Below are 20,096 nucleotides of genomic sequence, written 5' to 3'. Positions count from 1 at the left end.
GCCAAGAGTTCAAGTCCCAGCTCCCCTACTTGGGAGCTAAGTCACCTTGGGCAAATGACTCAATTGCTCCTAAGTCCAAGTTTCTTTGACTGTAAAATGACTGTCTTGTGGATTATGTGAAACTCCATTTATTGATCTCAGCACAATGCTTAGCACATAGTAAGTACTCAATAAACATTGGCTATGATTATGAATCTCCAAGAAGTCCCAATTTACTATTTAAATGAGCAACTATATTTAAAGCTTTTAATATAGTGCCCAGAACACACAGAAGGCACACAAAAACATACAAACGCTGCTGCTATTATTTTTATTCATCTTTGCTGGGTGCTGTCAGAAATTATACTAATAAAACTTACCCTAGGGCTGAATTCACATTTCAGGAGTGAATTCAAAGCACTTTCATATTTTAGGATTTTTTTCAGCGCCTTTTATTGTTTATAAAGTTATCTTAGAAGCAAAACAATTAAGTTCTCAAAGTGTCCCTATTAGTCGTTCCCTGTATATGAGGTAACATGAGGTAACCCACAACCCTCACTCTCCTCTCCCTCTTTAACCCAAGAGACTGTATCCCATGTAATGCCTCTTGGCCTTGATGCTCTAACAGACACAGCCCTCTGCCCAACCCCCCACTGCTGTAGTCCACACTCCACATCTTACCTCCTGAGAGGGACATACAGGAATATTAGCACTTTCACAAATCCGAGAAAGAAGAGAAGTTACCCAATGTCACTGAATCAAAACTGAGATGGTTCCTTTAATTAGAGGTGTGATTCTACATACAAAGCCTGTGGCAAAGAATTCACCCTGATGTCTCCAGTAGCGAGGCATCTTTTTTGCCTTATTCTGCTCTTTCCACTAAATGATAATATTAATTAAGCCAAAGATGTGTTATAAAGGAAGAAATGAAGAGATGGATTAGAGGTGGGGTTCAGGAAGTGTTGTCTTTGTCCGTTGGGGTGCAACTCTAACTGTCTTGATGTTTTTGTGTGCTTAGCTTCACTTGGCAATGCTGCTTCAATATAAGACTACTGCTTCCAAAGAGGCACGCCCCAGCTCTGCTTCCTTTGTCCAAAGCACAGAGGAATAAAAAAGTCTTTTGTTCTTAGACTGGAATTTTAGCTCCATTCCTTTGCTTTTCTTCCCTCTACCTAAATCCTAACCCCATCTTTCAACCACCGCCGCCCCACTCCGGCCAATAGCTCCAACTAATACAGACTTCACCCTTTCTCAGACATCCATAGCCCACATAATCTATTCCATATAGTGGTCACTCCATAGATTGAGTTTTATAATCGATAGTGTTCAGTTTGGACCACGCTGTCCTCAAAACCCCTGCTTCAGAGCTCTCACTTGCCTGAAATGGATAGAAAACTCCTCTTAAAAACTGCATTGTATGGGCACATGGAGAGTGACATGAAGTAAAAGTATAATTCTTTTTTTTATCTCTATGATGCAAATAATCACACAATCTAGACCGGCAGATCAAAACTATTTGTTGTTGTACACGGATTGATTTCTGGCGATTTTTCTCTGTTAGTTTCCCCCATGCTTTCTCTATTCCTTTTGGAGAGAAGTGATAACAAGAGGGACAATTATAAAAATGCAGTTTAGCATTCCAGCTGTTCTGGCTTTAAGACATACCCTGAGCCACCTAACTCTATCCTGGTTCAGCCATATGTTTCCTCCTCTCAAATACCGATCATCTAGGAACCTGGATTTGGAAATGCAATCTCAAAGCTTGAAAATCAAAAAGGCAACAAAATAAAAAAAAAAAAAAAAGAAACGAATTCAATTATCTGCAGTCCACGGGAATAATAGAATTTTTACCAGGGGTTTGGTGTTCTTTGCCTGAGTTCCTCAGTTGCATGAATCCTTGTGGGCCACATGCCGCTTTCCTTCCTCTCTAGCAGCAGAGGCTGCAGGTGGATGGAGGAGAAAAATAAAGGACATAGCTTCCAGAGCCTCCTTGTGTTCACAGCTGCACACTAAAGCGACTTGGGACACACGTCTTCTCTCCCTGGTACCTAGATTATCCTGATAAGCAGCCTTTCCCAATTGGAAAAAGAAAATCTAGTATCTCTGAGAAGATATTAACAGAGATGTCCAAAAGCGCTGTGAGGGAACCTTAAACCTGGCACTTTCCATAAATTTGGGTCTCCACTGAAGACGGAGTTATATCCCCAGAGGATGATAAATATTGTTATCTTTGCCTCCCGGTATACACAGGAGTACTGTTTGTTTGTTTGTTTGTTTTTGCGGTGTGCTGGCCTCTCACTGTTGTGGCCTCTCCTGTTGCGGAGCACAGGCTATGGACGCGCAGGCTCAGCAGGCTCAGCAGCCATGGCTCACGGGCCCAGCCGCTCCGCGGTATGTGGGATCTTCCCGGATTGGGGCACGAACCTGTGTCCCCTGCATCGGCAGGCGGACTCTCAACCACTGCGCCACCAGGGAAGCCCAGGAGTATTGTTTTAAGCCATGGCACATTAGATGCAGAGTGCGGCCAGCAACTGCTGCTCAGAGGAACCCAGTGTTTCATTGGGTTATGGGCTGAGGGTTAGCAGGGATCTTCAGGTACCACAGGCAGGGGCACCCTGCACGTGCTTCCACATAAGATCACGCTTTTGGAAATTGGGGGTGAATCCCGGTTCTACCACCTGCTAATAGCTGTGCTGTCTGGGGACGTTACTTAACCTCACTAAGCTTCCGTGTTTTCATCTAAGAAAATGGAGGCTGTTTTTAATGTTAAGTGAAATAAGGTATGTTCAGTGCCTAGCAAGTACCTGGCATAGAGTAAGTACTTGATAAATAATAACAAGTATGCCCTCAGTACCACAACACTTAAGTCCATGCCCAAATTCAGACGGAGAATTCGTTGACAACCTATAGCCAGGAGCGAAGCCAGCTTACTGGCAACACCATTAACAGTTTCTCTTTCCCTCCCTCCCTTCCTTCCTTCCTTCCTTCCTTCCTTCCTTCCTTCCTTCCTTCCTTCCTCCCTCCCTCCCTCCCACCCTCCCTCCCTCCCTCCCTCTCTTCCTTCCTTCTTTCTTTCCTTCCTTCTTTCTCTATCTCCCCCCACCTCGCCCCCTCTCTTACTCTCTCTCTCAATTTTAGAAGCCAGAACCTTCTAAGGGAATCTATTACATTCTCTTAGGGAGTGGTTTAGGCTGGAAAATCTTAATCTTGAATTCTTATCTCTTTGCCACTTCCCACCCCCCAAATCCTCCCACTGGATATTTAGAACTCCTTGTAAACTTCACAGGATCAAGATGCATTGAGATCTGTAGGAGGTGTTGGAGGAAAAGGGGGACTGGGGATGTTAAAAATCAGGGCAACAAAAATACCTATGATGTCATTTACCCTGACTTCTGAACCACTAGCAGCAGCCTTTTAACTTGGCTGGTGTGAAACCTCACCTCTCCCAGCCTGCGTTATCACTTAACCCCAAATGTAGGCCTCAGAGCGCTTTCCATCAGAGCGATCCCCACTCCTTCCCCACCTCCCTACAGCCCTATCTCTCTCTCCTTCTCTGACTTTTAGCGTAGCCAATTAAACCTGAACAACGGGTGGATAGAGGAAATATGCTGCATCTATGGAATGGTACAGCAGGGACCAGTTTCACTGTTAATTTAAAATGCTAGAATTAATTAGGTAGTGTAAATGAAGAATTTAATAAGCACTCTTTACAACCACAAGTTCTACTTTTATTAAACACTGCTGCCAAATGAGGGCAAATATCTCTGGTCTCTCTATATTTCCCTGCCTCATTCCCGTAAGTTCTCTGCAAATAAAATTCTTTTCCCCCCTGAATTAAAAAAAAAAGCATAATTATAAATTTATGCCTGCATTGTATTTCTGCTTTCAACCCGTTAAGCTTCTTCTTTAAGCTCAGATGCTACTGTTATGTCTCTGCTTGTGCTGGAGAGGGTGCTAAACAAACCAAAGTTGACAATTTTGGTTTTGTATACCAAATTAAAGGCTGTCTTCGAAGCTGTCACTCTTATTCAAATACACTCAGTGAACTACCAAATTAGCATTCTTTCAGTAAAGGAATCTGCTTGTTTAAACATGTGTCTTTAGAAAACAAGGAACAACACCACGAATCAGTACTTCTCAAAAATCTTACTATAGTTCTAAAGGAACTCTTTTGAAAAGGTAATTAATAATATTCACTAATATAGCTGGCAGAGTCCCTATTTAGAAGGTAAGGCTACACCAAAAATACATTTTCTATACAGGAGTGGGAGGAAGAATCATATGGTTAACTGGTTTTAATTTGGTTTGAATTATCATCCTATTATATAAAGATTCTTCAGGAATCTAAACATTGGATTTCTGAGAGCATAGGCAGTTCTGTCAAAGGATAGATGATCCAGGGCTCTGGGATAAGAACACCAAAGCCCTGGCCCATGTGGAGACCTTGATAAAATTTCTCTGTTCTAGCTATTCTCCTTGAAACATACTAACTGTACCTATAATAATAACACGCTCCCCCATTACTGAGAGACTGCTATGCAATAGGTATTGTGCTAGGCAGTATATATCCAGTCTCTCATTTAATCCTCACAATAAGCCCTTTGAGATAAGTATTCTTTTCCAATTTTACAGAAGAGGAAATTAGAGGGTTACGTGACTTATATTTTCGACAGTTATTTTAGTTTTATGATTTTGCAAAATACTTAATATAAATGGACAAATTAACAAGTGAATTAGAAGAAATGGAGAATATATATAGCTACATGCACATAAATACACTGGATTCTCTGATTTAAAAATCAAGATAATGTATCTCTGTATTTTAGAGTTTCCTTTTTCTTATATAGGCCAGCTGCTCTTCAATTAAACTGTCCAGAGAGAGGGAAACAAAAGTCAACACCCCAAAATGACAAATACTCAAAGCTGAGTGTGAATGATTTTAGGACGGGAGCATCAGAGAGCAGTAGCTTCACTGCCTTCACTATGTAGTCCAGTATTTTTCTAAGAAAACATTCCCACTTCCAGAAGGATTACAAGGAAACTACCCTCATCCCCAGCCCCAAAGGATAATAGCGTCAGTATCTGGCAAACATTAAGTCCTCAATAAATGGCTGTCAGTTAGAAAAAAATCAGAACCTAAAACTTTCAAGTATTGAAGTATAGGGTATTGTTTCAATTTCAAGTAAAAAGTCTGTGACTTCTCAGAGAGTATCTTCACAACAAACAAATAAATAAGATAAAATACCTTCATCAAGCATCTCCCTCCTACTACAGGGTAGTTTTATTCCAGAATCATCTGCTATCCTTGGGGCCTATTTCTCCCAGGGACAATGGGCAGTTGTGACCACAATGACCCCCTTTAAAAGACAGTTTCAGATACATGGAAATACATTGGACACACGCAAACCAAATGTTTGAGAGGAAAGGGATAAATAGATAAAAACTAGTATAGGGAGGGCAGAGGGCAGAACTGTGAACTAAAGAACAAAGGGTAGGGGTGGCTGATTAAGAATAAAAGAGGACACAGCCAAAGGATCATTTCACATAAACTAAAGCTGAGGAGGCTGCAAAATCTTTATCTGCTTCCCAGTCCTACCAGTTTGCAATACGGTTTCATGTAGTATACATACGCATGAGTTTATGACTGTGTACCCACGCTGACCTTGACTGCAGGATACACGCTGCAGACACTCAAAAGGCATCACCACACATATGCATTTCTGCTAAGATCTGCACATCTAATGGAACAACGCAGCTGTGAATCCCAAGCCTAGAATATCGAAGAAGAGCATACCTGTAATTTTGTCTCTCACGAGTTTGCAGGATTCTATTTCACCAATGCTCCCAAAGAGACTCCTGAATTCCTCTTGGGTCATATTCTGGGGTAAATAGTTGACTATGAGGTTGGTTTTGCTGTCATCTGTGGCTGCCCCTGTCTGCATGGGAGAAGGACAGTTTCTATTGTTGCTGGAGGGTCCATTGCTTGTATTGGATGTCGGGCCATTTGACACCTGAGGCTCCATGGTGCTAATTATCTAAATAAAAATAAAAATAGTAAACCTTTTGATATCTCAAAGACACAGAGTCTCTTTCAAGATTTTATTTTATTTTTTGTAAAGAAAGAGAACAAGGTAAAGCAGGATGGAGCAAAAGAGATGGGGTTGTGAACACAGCCAATTTAGAAACATGTTTTTAACCAAAATGTTAAACTCCCCTTGCTATTTTTAGGCCAGCAGCCCCCCCCCCGTAGATTTTGAGCACAGACTAGAATGCAGTGGGAACTCTCCCATTATTTTGTTAATGAAAAGCTAATTCCTGTTTTCATTACACAATCACTCTCAGAAATGTATACTTAAGCCACACCGAATTATAATTAAAATGTAAAGTAATAATCATGATTAAAATTATAGTTCTATTAAAGCTGAAAAAGCTAAATATAGAGGGCTATGCTCACAAGTTTAAATACAGTACCTGTTTATTAACTGTCTCATAAAGTAAAATGACATTAAATTAAGTGGGGTTGTTCCATATGGGAAGGGTTTAGATTTTCACTGATACTTAATACTGATCAAACTTCAGATTTCATAAAGGCATGCTGGGGAGCTACAAAGTTATCTAATAATTCTTCTCCCCAGTGCCTCTGTTACTATTTCTCCTGGACCTCAAATAAAATTAAAAACATGAAGGAAAAGTTCTCTCTAGGTCTCCACTTTAAGTCTAGCACAGCCCCAGGCTGTCCTCTCACACATTACTTAAAAAGGACTTTCACTGTATCTAAACAGTTAATAAAACAAATATTTCCACGAATGTGTGAACTGTTTGAGGCAGCAGGCATGGAAATAAAAGAGATAAGTCTCTACCCACAAGGGGCTTATAGTCCACAGAGGACACAGAAGGCAAATGGCTACAGTAGGACAATGGGCCTGTAACAGAGGAGCAATTAAACCTGCTTAAAGGATAGGGGCATTCAGGAAAGTCCCAAGAAGATACTGATAGAATAAGGTTTCACATGAAAAATGGGTTTAAGCTCATGGAGCCAGGTCCTAAAGATGCCTTGTACATAGAATGACAAACATGGAGAATCACAAAACTACAGAGCCAGAAGGCACTTCAGGGAATAAAATTCAGTTCAAAACTCTCATGTTTGAGATGAATTCCAGAGACATCCAGCGACTTCTCTGTCATCACAGGAAAGTGGGGCAGAGTCTGGGCCTGCACCCAGTTTTCCTGGCCCCAAATGCAGCTCATCAGTCCCACTTTTCCATTCTATCCTAGCACCATCCCTTATTCATCCTTCATGGTGTGGTTTCTGTCTTACATGAAATTGACCATCACCTCCTTGGAAATGGAATCATGCTCTGCCATTCCCTAGTTGTGTGACCTTGGGTAAGGGATTTAAATTCTGGGAGACTTAGTTTTCCTCATTTGAAAGAGGAGAACAACGCCACCTGCCTTGCAAGGTGGTAAGAAGGATCTGGTGACAGGATGTATGTAAAGTGCCTGAATAGTTGTGGGAACATAACCACAATCATTGATATTTATTGAAGTCATTCTGCCAATCACCTGATGTGACTTCTCTCACTGACTCCCCACAAGAAAGCAGTGAGCCATATTCTAATATCCTCTACATTTTATAGACAAGGAAACCAAAGCTTAGCAGATACCTGATTACAAGTAGCTTCCATTACTACCATTTGGCTGCTCAGAGAATTTTGGGGAGATAAGCATGTTTATCTAATATACATGTAGCAAAATGTACAAATCTTAAGGGTACAACTCAAAAAATGTTTACAAAGTAAACACCACTCACACCTAAGTAACCACCTTTCAGATCACAATACAGAACATGACCAGCATTCCAGAAGCCTTTCTTGTGTCCTCACCCCTATTATTCATACCACCCCCAAAGGTAACCACTACTCTTGACTTCTAATCCATAGATTTGTTTTATCTGTTTTTGAATTTTACATACATGGAATCACACAATACATACTCTTTTATGTCTTTTCACACATTATGTCTGGGTGTCATCCATGCTGTGAGGTGTAGTGGTAGGCTGTTCTTCTCCACTTGCTGTAGAGAATTCCATTGTATGAAAATATCACGTTTTATTTATCTCTGCTACTTTGATGAACATTTGGGTTGTTTCTAGGTTTTAACTATTGTAGATAATGCTGCTATGGGCATTATATACATGTCTTTTGGTGTACACACACACACACACACACATTTCTGTTGGGAATATTCCTGGAAGTCTATTTTTTGGGTCATAGGGTATATTCTGCTTTAGTACATACTGTCAATAGTTTTCCTAAGTAGATGTACCAGTTGACACTCCCACCAGCAGTGTATGAAAGTTCTAGTTGCTGTTCGTCCTCACCAACCTTCAGAGACTGTTTTTTGCTTTTGTTTTGTTCTGTTTTTTTGCTTATTTACTCATCTGAAACATAGTGGTAGTAAAAAGGGAATGAGTTTTTAGCCAAGGGAAGAGCTGACTTAAAATTCTAGTTCTATTACTTATTAGCTCTGTGATCTCAGGCAGGTTATTTCAATACTCTTAAGCCTCAGTTTCCTCTGTAAACTGGAATAAAGCCTACTGTGCAAGGTTATTTATATGTATAAGTTGCCTAGAACATAAAGTGGCTAGAAGCATCATAAGTATTATTCCTCATCATGCCCTACATAGGTGAGCCTTGCTGTAGTCATTTCTTCTTCTGATAATCACAAATGGGATATGAAACCAAAAGAAAAAAAAAAGAAGTCTCAAGAGCAGTCGTGGAAATAAGGCAGATTGAGGAAGGTGGGAAGCTTCTAAGATTCTTTGCCATCATGTAGATAACTTAAGTGGCTCCACTTAAATCATCACAACTTTCTTGGCTTCAGGTCAACTATGGGATTGCGTTAGGCTGGTCCAAACCGCAAGGAGAAAGCAAAGGGTTCCTGAGAGGAATCGTAAATCAAGCTCTCCTCAGCACTGACAGAAAATGCACCCAGTAAATCCTATTCAGCTGCTCTGCCCTTGAGGCAAGGGCCCAGGAAAGACTGAGGGCGACGTGCCCAGGGGAGGGGTCACGCTAATGGAGATGCTGTTACGGAGCATCACTGAAACTGCTGGCTGTGAGGCAGGTTTCTGCTCTGCCAAGCCGTCGGCCTCCTGGGCCTGTGCAGTGCCTCCGTTTGCTGTGTCGTCTCACTGCTTCACTGAGTCAGGTGTCCAGGCAACAAACACAAGAAGCACTGCCAACTCAATAAGGAACTTAAAAAACAGAATTTATGGGCTTCCCTGGTGGCGCAGTGGTTGAGTCCGCCTGCCGATGCAGGGGACACGGGTTCGTGCCCCGGTCCGGGAGGATCCCACATGCCGTGGAGTGGCTGGGTCCGTGAGCCATGGCCGCTAAGCCTGCGCGTCCGGAGCCTGTGCTCCGCAACGGGAGGGGCCCCAACAGTGAGAGCCCCGCGTACCACAAAAAAAAAACCAAAACAGGATTTATCCAATTCAGGAGGCTCGGGTGGCAGAACCACAGAGCTGCCCAACTACTACATTTTGATTTAGTGGCAAAAAAGCCAGTCCCACAATCTACATAACACCTTCGCTGCTCCACTTTCCTAGGTTACCCTTCTCACGGCTCGGCTCTTGCACAAACACCTAGAAAATATTCTGCAGCGAGGCAGCTTTGTGGGTGTTAATGATGGCGTAAGAATAATATAAGTCATACCTAAGCAGGCTGTTACCTGACAGCCGTGTTCGGTGTTTGTTCACTGGATGCTTGACTCACAGACACATGTGGCGAAAGCCAGCACTTGTCTCTGTGAACATCTCATGGGTCTCCCTGCTCCAGAAAGGCCTAAGAAGTATCAAGTCTGCAGCAAAGAAATTTCAGTTCCCCAATCAGCTTTCTGGATCTCCTTACATCCTATGTGGATTTCCTAATTTATGTTGACTCCTGGAGCTGAGCCCCATCTGGACATCCGACAACCCGAACTGGGCCCAAACCTCTGACAAGGAATCATGAGATACAATGTTCGGTACTGAGGTACCTTAACCAAACAAACCTATAAATTAGGTCATTTCTCGTCTCGTGGAGATGGAGCTCTCTTTGCTCTGCACACATACTACACAGTTATCCTTTTGTGGACTCAGAAGGAACTGAGGAAAATACACATATGCACACACACAGAGTTTTCTCAATAAAAACGTACAGCTTCAAAGCTGAGAAACATTTGCAAATGTGTTAATATACATCATGTAATAAGACCCCTTGCTGGTCTTAATGACGCATCCCAGGATGCAAGACAGGCTTAAAAAAAGAATCAGAAATGTAAAATGTCAGAATCAAATCTGATACACAAGTGAACCAAGAGCATTTTAAAACATTACTTGGAAAATAAGAAAGTTGCCAAGATGTAAATATATTGAATGCAAGAATATGAAACTGTGGCACTTGAAGGTTACATGATAGATCTTAAAGAGAGGACACTTATAATCTCTACTTGGGAAACAGACCAGAGGTAAACGTGTCTATTAGTGGGAAGCATATCCTTCAATAAATTCAGAGGCCGGCTCGGCAAAATCAGAAAGCTTGCTTCCCTACTCTAAGGCCTTTGATATTCTAACAGCACAACTGTCATTGCAAATAAATATATCAGTTACTCAAGTGTGCATATGGACTTTAATGAAGGATTCTGTGCGGGTCTCACAGCCAACTTCGTAGCTGATCAGGTTCCAAACCCCTGACTTGCCTTCCTTCCCTCCTCTGAATGGCAATTAAGAGCAGAATTACAGTCAGCATCCAGGATAGAGCACTGAGGAGGTTCAGTTGACTTCAAACTCTAATGGTTGTACAAAGCACTGCATTAAATCTTTTATGTTCCCGTGATATATTTTAAGAAACATTATACAGGCAGAAAATTTCAGGGGTAAACTATTAGAGCAGTGCACAATAATGTAGGCACTCAAATCCTGTCATTGTAAATGTTGATGGTTTGAATGACTAATTACTCACACTCAAGGCATTAACCTCACTCCTCCCACCCACCCCCCTTTTTTTCCTGCAAAATATACAACAAAAGCGAGAGGGAAGGCCTCAGGCATGCAGCTGCTGGATCATCACTCTGGGTCGTTTATCTCTGCGGAGGCAGTGGGGGTAAGAAGCAGAGGCTGGGCGCCAGGCTTCTTTCTTTCTCAGGATATTCTTGAAAATAAGAGCCAACCCTCTCTGCCCTTCATGGCATCTCTGTCACTACAATTCTGGGTCCTTCTCAATGGTCCTAAATTAACTGTTCAATCACATCTTTTGTTATCGTCCGCCCAAGGTATCTGTTACACTACTTCCTGGACATGCCTGGTTATATGCATTAAAAAAGGGTTCATTTCCACAATGGCTAGATCTGGGAATGTTAGATGAACGGAGATGGAGCCCTGGAGTGCCAGGCACTGTGCTAGGTCCTGGGGATACACAGACAACAAAGACAAGGAGCTGGCCCTCACTGAGTTCACAGTGTGGATGCAGGACAGATATCAGAGAACATTAGGGACCACCAAGCCCAACCCTGTAACTTTAATGAGGAAACTGAGGACCAGAAAGGGGAAGTGACTTGCACAGGTCACAGTGCTAGTTAGAGACAGAGCTAGGACTTAAGCCTAGGCCTACAGGCTACTTCACTTGAGTGTTCTTGTGACAATGCAGACATGGCCCCTTAGATGAGAGTTTACTTCTACTTTTTTTTCGGGGAGGGTGTGAAGGTGGCCACAGAAATGCACTTGAATATAGGTGTGGAGACATGTCTACCTCCTTACTTTTCTGAGTAGAGTACTTTAAACAGTTCACAAAGAATGGCGACCTGAGCTCTGAGCTCCATCGTACAGAGACCACATCTGTTTTGTTTATAATAGTATCTCCTGCATGTAGGACAGGGCCTGAGAATTGGTAGGTTCTGCATAAAGAACTACTGAATGAATGAAAGTCCTTGAAAGTCCAATAGTTTGCTAGATCCCTCTTAACAACCCTGTGAAGTACAAGCCAATAATTTTATTAATGTCATCTCCATCTTACATATAACAAGAGGACAGAATACTTATTGAGTTGCTATTATATGCCAGGCATACACTTAGATATTATTTCAAATGCAGATTCTAAGCGGCATTCATTCAAGCAGGAGGGCTGAAGCTTTGGCTGACGTGGACCCTGTAGAGAAGCCGGTGAATGCCTTTGCTCTCTCTCCTCAGAAAAATATATATGCACATAACATTTTAGGTACACTAAAGCCAATCCTTTGTCTCAGACTGAAATCTCCCAATTGATTCTAAGAGTAGCAATATAATCAAAGGGCAAAAACTTGCCTTCCTTCCCCAATCACTCTTTTCATGTAATTTCTTGCCCTAAGAATTCATTCATTCATTAAGACAAATATTTATTGCTGAAGGGTCCACATGTCAGAGGAGAGAGCAAGCACATCCTGTGGCCAGAAAGTCCTTTAAGTATATTAAGCGAGACCCATTCTAAAATTCTAGAAAGTACGTAAGGCCTCCTTTAATATTTCTTCCATCGGCTCATGAATCTCTTACAGCTCCCTCTGTCCCCCACTCTTCACAAGGCTTTCATGTGCTCAGGCTTGGAGGGGGGGTCAGGTAAGCATTATAGGGCTGGTCCTGTTCCTCACAGCTGAGGACATCACTATTCCAGACCCCACGTTGGCACAGCAGGGGTCCTACCATAGCCCTCACACCAATCCTGTCAGCCACACCACCATGGTTTTGCTCCAGAATTTTCCACAGAAATGGCACTCTGACAATAAATTGTATGGTCTTGCATTTATGTACCTTAACCTAGTTGACACTTTCAGTATTTACTTCACAAGGCAAATAGAAGGTTACAACTTTATATTAGAGGAACCTGTGTCGATGTAGAACTCACTACTGACATTCATCATCTGAGAGCCCAGTGCAGGGCCCTTGTACGCCCATCACACCACTCTCAGCTGTCCTCAACTTCTGATTTTCTTGGGGGGTGGGGCGGTGACCTCGATACTCCATCATCAGTCAAAAGGATCAAGAGAAAAGAACCTAAGAAGGTCACAGGAATGTGATGTTTCTTTAACAAATACTCGCCCTTCTACTTTCAGCACCCTCTAAATGTCAAACTAGAAAGATGCTAAAGGAATGTACTAATTGCAAACTTGCTTCAGGTGTGTACATCTGCGATCCACATATGTATTTTATTAAATATTTTAATGAGTATTTAAAGGTGTTTCCTTTTACCATGCTGGAAGGACTTTTGAAAATTTATGTATAAAGGCTAAGCCTTATGTAATAGAACAAGTGCTCCCAAGAGCATGAAGAATAATGTTTACCAAGGGCAGTCACTGAATCGAACCATTAAAGAAATAGATTTAAATTATTCATGAGAACAAAAATAAAAGTCCTAATTCTCTTTGTAGGCATTTCCCACTTGACCCTTATAAAATTCTGACATGCACTATGTTAGACTCTGGTAGAGCAGCCCAGACTACTGCATCTCACCCACTTTTCAAAAGCCTGAAAAACAAATCCCCAAAGTTAGAAAATTACACAGCAGGCTCTGTGTTCCTGAAGACAGATATTATTTTTAGGAATAATTCCTCACTTCTCTTCTTGCTCCTTGAAAGATGCTAAAAATGTCCTTACACGCCCCCCCCCCAATTTGATATTTCTTTAAAGTTTTGTCCATCAGCTCATAAACTCCATGCTGTCTCCTCCTTTTCAAGAGGTTTTAATTTGCTCAAGTCCCTTCAGATTAATTTTTTTTTTAACGTAACATTTTCCTGGTTATGATTCAACTGGGAAGGAGATACGTTATTAATGGGGCCCACGAGGAGGGGCTGAGATCTATGATGTGATCACTCTAGGAAAAGGGAACTTGGGAATATACACCCACCCCCAACCAACTCACAAAACCCCTGGACCAGGGGAATCTGGCTGAACACTGCACTCAGGTCCCCCAAAACCATTTGTACCAAGTTTCCGTAGATTCTGCTAGACGGGAACTAGAAAACTCTAGAAAAAAAAATTTAATTCCAACTGAGGAAAACATGCTGACAGTTTAATAATGCCTTTGGGCAGATGCACAAATAACCTGAAAGACCTATTTACTCTAGGAAGTTATGTGGTAATAAATTCTCAGCATATCTTTAAAACAAGTGTTTTCAATTCAAGACAAGTTTATTGAATGCTATTATAGACCAAGGCATTGTTTGAGGAATTGGGGAAAGAAAAATAATTTGATCCCTGCCCTTAGAGGGTTCAAGGTGAGAGGATGGAAAGGAGGGGAGGTAAACAAATAATTAAAATCAATCATATACACCCCTTTCTTTTAAGCAATTCCCTTCAGACTTTGTCTAACAATGCCCCACCCCCTCACCAAAAGCACGTAAATGAAATTACACATAGCCTAGTCATACGCCATTCTGACACTGAACTGACAATCCTGCTTCTGGTCTAAATGCTTACGTCCTAAACAAGTGACTATTTGTAACAATGAGGTAAACTTGAGGCATTACTCCTTTGAAACAGCAGCTTCTTCACTGGAGATGAACACCAGGCATGGCAAAAGTATTCTCAGTGCTGACAGTCAGGGCTTTTTAAAAGAATCAGCCGCCGCTGGAGAGAATAAGAGGCATTAATACTTAAAATAGCAGGGCCAGCATTTAATGAAAAGCATAATCAAAATTTAATGTCTTTTAGGCATTATTCTCAAATTCACAGAAATCCAAGTTTTTAATCTTCTTCCCCAGACACATCACATACATTTCTCCTCCTAAATAAATACTGGCCTCCTTTATATCTTACAGTGTTTCTTTAGGGCTTCAGTTTGGGCCTAAAATGATTTCCTGGTGTGCCCATCTGGGGCAGTCCTGGTACAACCCCTGAGTATTTGGTTTTTAACAGACTTTTACAAAAAACTCTCCAGAGCTGAGGGATGGCTTGATCATCCAGTTCATTATAAAGACAGGGAAACCTTCAAACGACACCCACCCCCACGCCCCTATTCAGTCTTCTTTTCCAAAATGGCCAATAAGTAAATACAATCCCAAACTTTCAATAGGATTTCTTCATTAAAGGCATATTTGAAAAAGACAAATGTTTTCATTTTAATATAAATGCAATTTCGTGGGCAAGCGCTCAGGCTTCCTGCAAAAATATCAGCTCTAATAAAAAAATCAACTGGAAAACAATTCCTTTCCCATCCTTTCCCTAAGCCTCCAAACTCTGAATGTTTAATGTAGACAAAATAACCAAAATGCCTAATATTAAGCTATGGGCTCCTGTTGGGATGGGAACCAGTTGGGATGGAATATATGTTACCTTCATCTTCCATACAAAGAACATTAATGAGTCACTTGTAAAACTGTCCACAGACTAAATCTGACTTATCTTCTGATTAAATGCATAAACAGTAGCCAGTGGCACAATTCATGTAAACATAAGTACTGTATATTTATAAAATGCCTGGCTAGTGGCTCAGAGTATGAGCAAACTCACCAAGATTCAGCTGTAAAAAGCCACATGTTCTTCTGTATCTATATCATGATTTAAAGCATTGGGTCACTTCTCTGAATTTAAGTTTTGTGCACACTCAGATTGAATTCTTCAGATATCTACTTAAAATATTTTTTCTTTTGAAAATTAACCTTGTTTTCTTAACACAGCTGGGGTAGAGACGAGGAGGAGAGCAGAGGGGAGTAGAGGGAGTTAGTATCTAGAAAAATCTGCACAGAGCAACCTTCTCTTTGTTAAGAGGAATTGTATAATGCCAACAGCCCTTCTAATTCGAAGGAGAGAGATTATCTGGGGACATTCTGAAGCCAAAGTTACTGAGAGAAACAAAAAGGTTCTCAGCACCTCAGTGCATGTATAAGTGGCCGATGTATAAATTAGACCCATGGACGATTCACACAGCCTCATATTATATCTGTATGTTCACTAGTGAAAAGATCTTGAACAACAATCTGATAGGGTAGTTTTAAATTTGAAAATTCCTGTATCACACTTGAAATTTTATTTATAACTTCCTCCTTCACTGACTTCGTTTTCTGTTTTTGTATAAGAAAGAAACATTAGAAAAAGGGACACTCTCTGGGAAAGCAAGTGGGTGCAAGTAAAATTGGACTCTAGGAAACCAGGGTTGGTGAGAATGCAGACCTGGGCTGGGAGAAGTGTAGATGTGAATTATTTGTGGACAAAATGTTTACAGAGAACATAGATAGAAATTCAAAGTTTGCAAGTGTCAAGCTTTGAAGGGCAGTGAAATAGTCTCTCTCTCATCATTATTGGTGGAAATAAATTGGCACAACCTTTCTGAACCTCATGTTCATATTCTTGGACTGATGATCCATTCTGAAGCTCAGAAAAGAATCCAGAATTCTGTAGACCAAAAGTATGCACAACAAGGTATATTAAGAAAAGTATACCCAGAAGTGTGAAAAAATAGAAACAACCTGAGGGCCCAAAAGAGGGGTGACTAAGTAAGTTATCACCTATTTTATGACACGGTATTCCACAACTGTTAAAATTATGTTTATAATGGTTTTTATAACATGAGAAAAGGTTTGTAATCAATGTAGAAAAAAGGTGAAATAAAAAATTGACTATGTCGGGCTTCCCTGGTGGCACAGTGGTTGAGGGTCCGCCTGCCGATGCGGGGGGTGCGGGTTCGTGCCCCAGTCCGGGAGGATCCTGCGTGCCGTGGGGCGGCTGGGCCCGTGGGCCGTGGCCGCTGGGCCTGCGCGTCTGGAGCCTGTGCTCCGCGGCAGGAGAGGCCACAACAGTGAGAGGCCCGCATACCGCAAAAAAAAAAAAAAAAGAAAGAAATTGACTATGTCAATTATATAAACATGCACAGAATAGGAGGGAAAAATTAAAATGTTAATAATAAATAGTAGGATTATAGGTGATTGTTATACTTGTCTCCATCTCTATCTTCCTAGTTTTCTGGTTTTTTGTTTTACAATGAAAATATAGCACTTTTATAATCTGAAAGGAAGCTATTTTTAAAAAATAAAGAAAATGTCAAATCCTTCAAACCAGTTCGGAGCCACAGTATTAAAAATGATTCCATCTCTCTAGAGACTGTCATACAGAGTGAAGTAAGTCAGAAAGAGAAAAACAAATATCGTATATTAACGCATAGATGTGGAACCTAGAAAAATGGCACAGATGAACCGGTTTGCAGGGCAGAAATAGAGACACAGATGTAGAGAACAAACGTATGGACACCAAGGGGGGGAAAGTGGCGGGGTGGGGTAGTGGTGGTGTGATGAATTGGGCGATTGGGATTGACATGTGTACACTGATGTGTATAAAATGGATGACTAATAAGAACCTGCTGTATAAAAAAAATAAAATTCAAAAATTCAAAAAACAAAACAAAACAAAAATAAAAACAAACAAACAAAAAATGATTCCATCTCCTTCCCAGAGCTGTCCTGCAGGATCTCTCCTTGGCCACACTCTGCTTGTTTCTACATAGGAGCCCAAATGAATAAAAATCGCATTTCTTGAAACAGTCTCTGATTTGGTCTCCCCTTCACCTACATCACTGCACATTAGTGAGGTTACAATCTAAGACTGCCTTATCTCCTGGCAGCAACCTTCATGAAGACAGCAAGGAGAGTGGATGATTTATAAGAAAACTGTTCCCTGGATCAGGGAGTGAAAAGTACTGATCTGTTCTAAAAGCTCCTGCTGACAAACTCTGATATTATGAACATTCTGCTCTTGGACAAAAGCTCCCACTTTTCTTAATTACATGGTTTGAGCAGGAGCCTGCTTTCAGGATCTGCCCAATCACACAACAGCCATTTATTTTCCCAACTGCAGCTGCCAAAATTTCCCTGATCTCTGTTCTGTGCTCCATCTTCAAGGACATCTTGTGAATGTATGACACTGTCAAGCAGCATTCCACGCCATGCTTTTTGAGTTTCTCTCTCTCTCTTTCCTGCATACGGAGATCCTCCTAATACATATTTATAAAAATCTCATGAACGAGAAGCAAAGCGGAGGCAAAAAAAAAAAAAAAAAAAATCACAAATACCAAGTATCAGAATATTTCTATCTGCTTTGAGGCAGATAACTTTATTATGGCAACGAACCACTAATATTCTCTCTTATCTGTGTGATGCGCTTACTTTTATTTTATGGACGCTGCATCCTGTAATTCTTTGGGTCCCCTCTTTGTAATATTGCTAGGAAAATGAGTGCCAAATCTGTAGCCTTCTATGTGTAAAGAAAGAGCACAGGACCTCACTGCAAACTTGATTCTTTTTTTAAGCACAAACCTCACCCCTGAGTTTATCTTATTTTTAAAATTCTCTTAGTTTTCCTTCATCTCAATCTCCTCATTGTTCTATTTTTTAAAATCTCCTACTGTATGCATTATGATTTGCTTCATAACAACAGAAAATTTTGGATTAGAACAGAGGATAAGTAAGTTAATATTTCTGTCTTCACAAACAATCTTTTGTCTTTATCAAAACACGCTTTTGAAATCTCACTAATTCGTACTAATTGGGCAAGAGTCAAACTGGCATTTTAAAAATTGAGAAATAATAAGCCTTTTAAAAACACATGGTAAAGTTCAAAATTATTACCTTTATAATAAAATTCAAACTGCATAATATATAATTCTCAGATAAGACCCTTTTAGGACTAATTTAATATGTCTTTAATAATTTAGATATGACACATCCAAATTATGATACACTAAGGTTACTGAAAAGAGTTGAGTAGGGTAACCATCTCCTTTGAAATCACAGACACAAAGTAAATTTGCTTGCAAACTCTTCCAACTCTTGATATATTCTTTTCATCCCAGAAATTTACCTTTTAAAAGAGTGAAAGACTAACAGATATTCAGAATCAGCTGTTGTCAAATCAGTGCAACCTAAACTTCTTTAGTTACAGGCATATTTTAAAGCAAGTTATAAGTCACAGTTTACTAATGATAATATAGTGCTTCATTTGAATAGCCCCTCCCACAACTGAAGTTATCTTTTAAAAGAAGAAAAGCAGTATAAAGAAACAAAAGCCAAGCTAACTTCCTTAACATTAATGAGTTCCTTCCATGAGCCAAAAGCCATTATGTTAAATGCCAGGGATATAAAGGAAATAAAAGAGGTTCCTGCCTGCAAGGAAGTAAATAAATAAGTAAATAAGTAATTATTATATAATGTCATAAATATGGTAATGGAGAAGCACATACAAAGTGCCTAGCAAAGTCCCTGCCTGGAATATGGCAAAGGCTCAATAAATGGAGATCCTGTTTGGTTTACACAGGAAAATGTCTAGGCAAGCAATTACCACGAAGTCCGTCCAATACTGCCAACAGTTAGCACACAATAAATGGTAATAGGTATCTCCACATACATTACTTCACTTAATTCTCCCACAACTTTGCAAAGTAGGTAATTGTCACTCCTCTCATTTACAGCTGAGGAAACTGAGGCTTGAAGAAGTGAAGTCACTTTACACATGATGGAGAAATGAGGCTTCAGGCAGTGTCCACTGTCACTCAGCCAGAACCGCAACTTGAACTCAAGTCTGAAACCAAATTCTGTGCCCTTCCCTAAACCTCCACGTCTGAGGAAAGAATTCCTATCAGCATAAAATGCAACCCAGTAGTCTCAGAGAAAGTAAATGATCTAATCCGATTAAAAACATTCTAGGCTATGTGTCTGCTATTAGTCAGTAAATACTGCCAAATAAATTGTTGTTACTGGAAAGATCTTAATTCAAAATTCTACGTGGTATAATGGAAAGAGCATGAGGTTTGGAGTCTATCTGATCTGGGTTTGAAAACCAGCTCCAGCCTTGACCTTGGCTCAGCCACTTAAGACTCTCTGAGGTGCAATTCAAATTTACTCATCTGAAAAATGCGAACAATTTTCTGTCTGCCTTGCAGGGTTACTGTGAAGATTGAAAATAACAAATTTAAGGCATTGGGCTCAGAGCTCAGCACACAGTAAGCACTTAATACATGTTCATTCTCCTGGTCCAAAACATAACATACTGAAAATATGTGCCCATTAAAATGTGTTGCAGGTGGCAGAGTTGACTAATCTGAGAGCTGGTACGATTTATCCCT

The 20,096-nt window shown here is 40.6% G+C and overlaps 1 protein-coding gene across 4 annotated transcripts in view; it reads right to left on the bottom strand.

Moving 5' to 3' along the window:
• The window catches only part of ELAVL4 (ELAV like RNA binding protein 4), an 86,057-nt gene that overhangs the window by 45,636 nt on the left and 20,325 nt on the right, over positions 1-20,096 (bottom strand). For all 4 annotated transcript variants that reach the window (XM_067726074.1, XM_067726073.1, XM_067726076.1 and 1 more), the window contains exon 2: positions 5,774-6,014. In XM_067726074.1, the coding sequence (XP_067582175.1) occupies positions 5,774-6,014 (241 nt within the window). The remainder of the gene's footprint in view (positions 1-5,773; positions 6,015-20,096) is intronic.

This window comes from Pseudorca crassidens, chromosome 2 (genome assembly GCF_039906515.1).
Source record: "Pseudorca crassidens isolate mPseCra1 chromosome 2, mPseCra1.hap1, whole genome shotgun sequence".
NCBI lineage: Eukaryota > Metazoa > Chordata > Mammalia > Artiodactyla > Delphinidae > Pseudorca > Pseudorca crassidens.
This window is presented reverse-complemented; position numbering and strand designations above follow the sequence as displayed.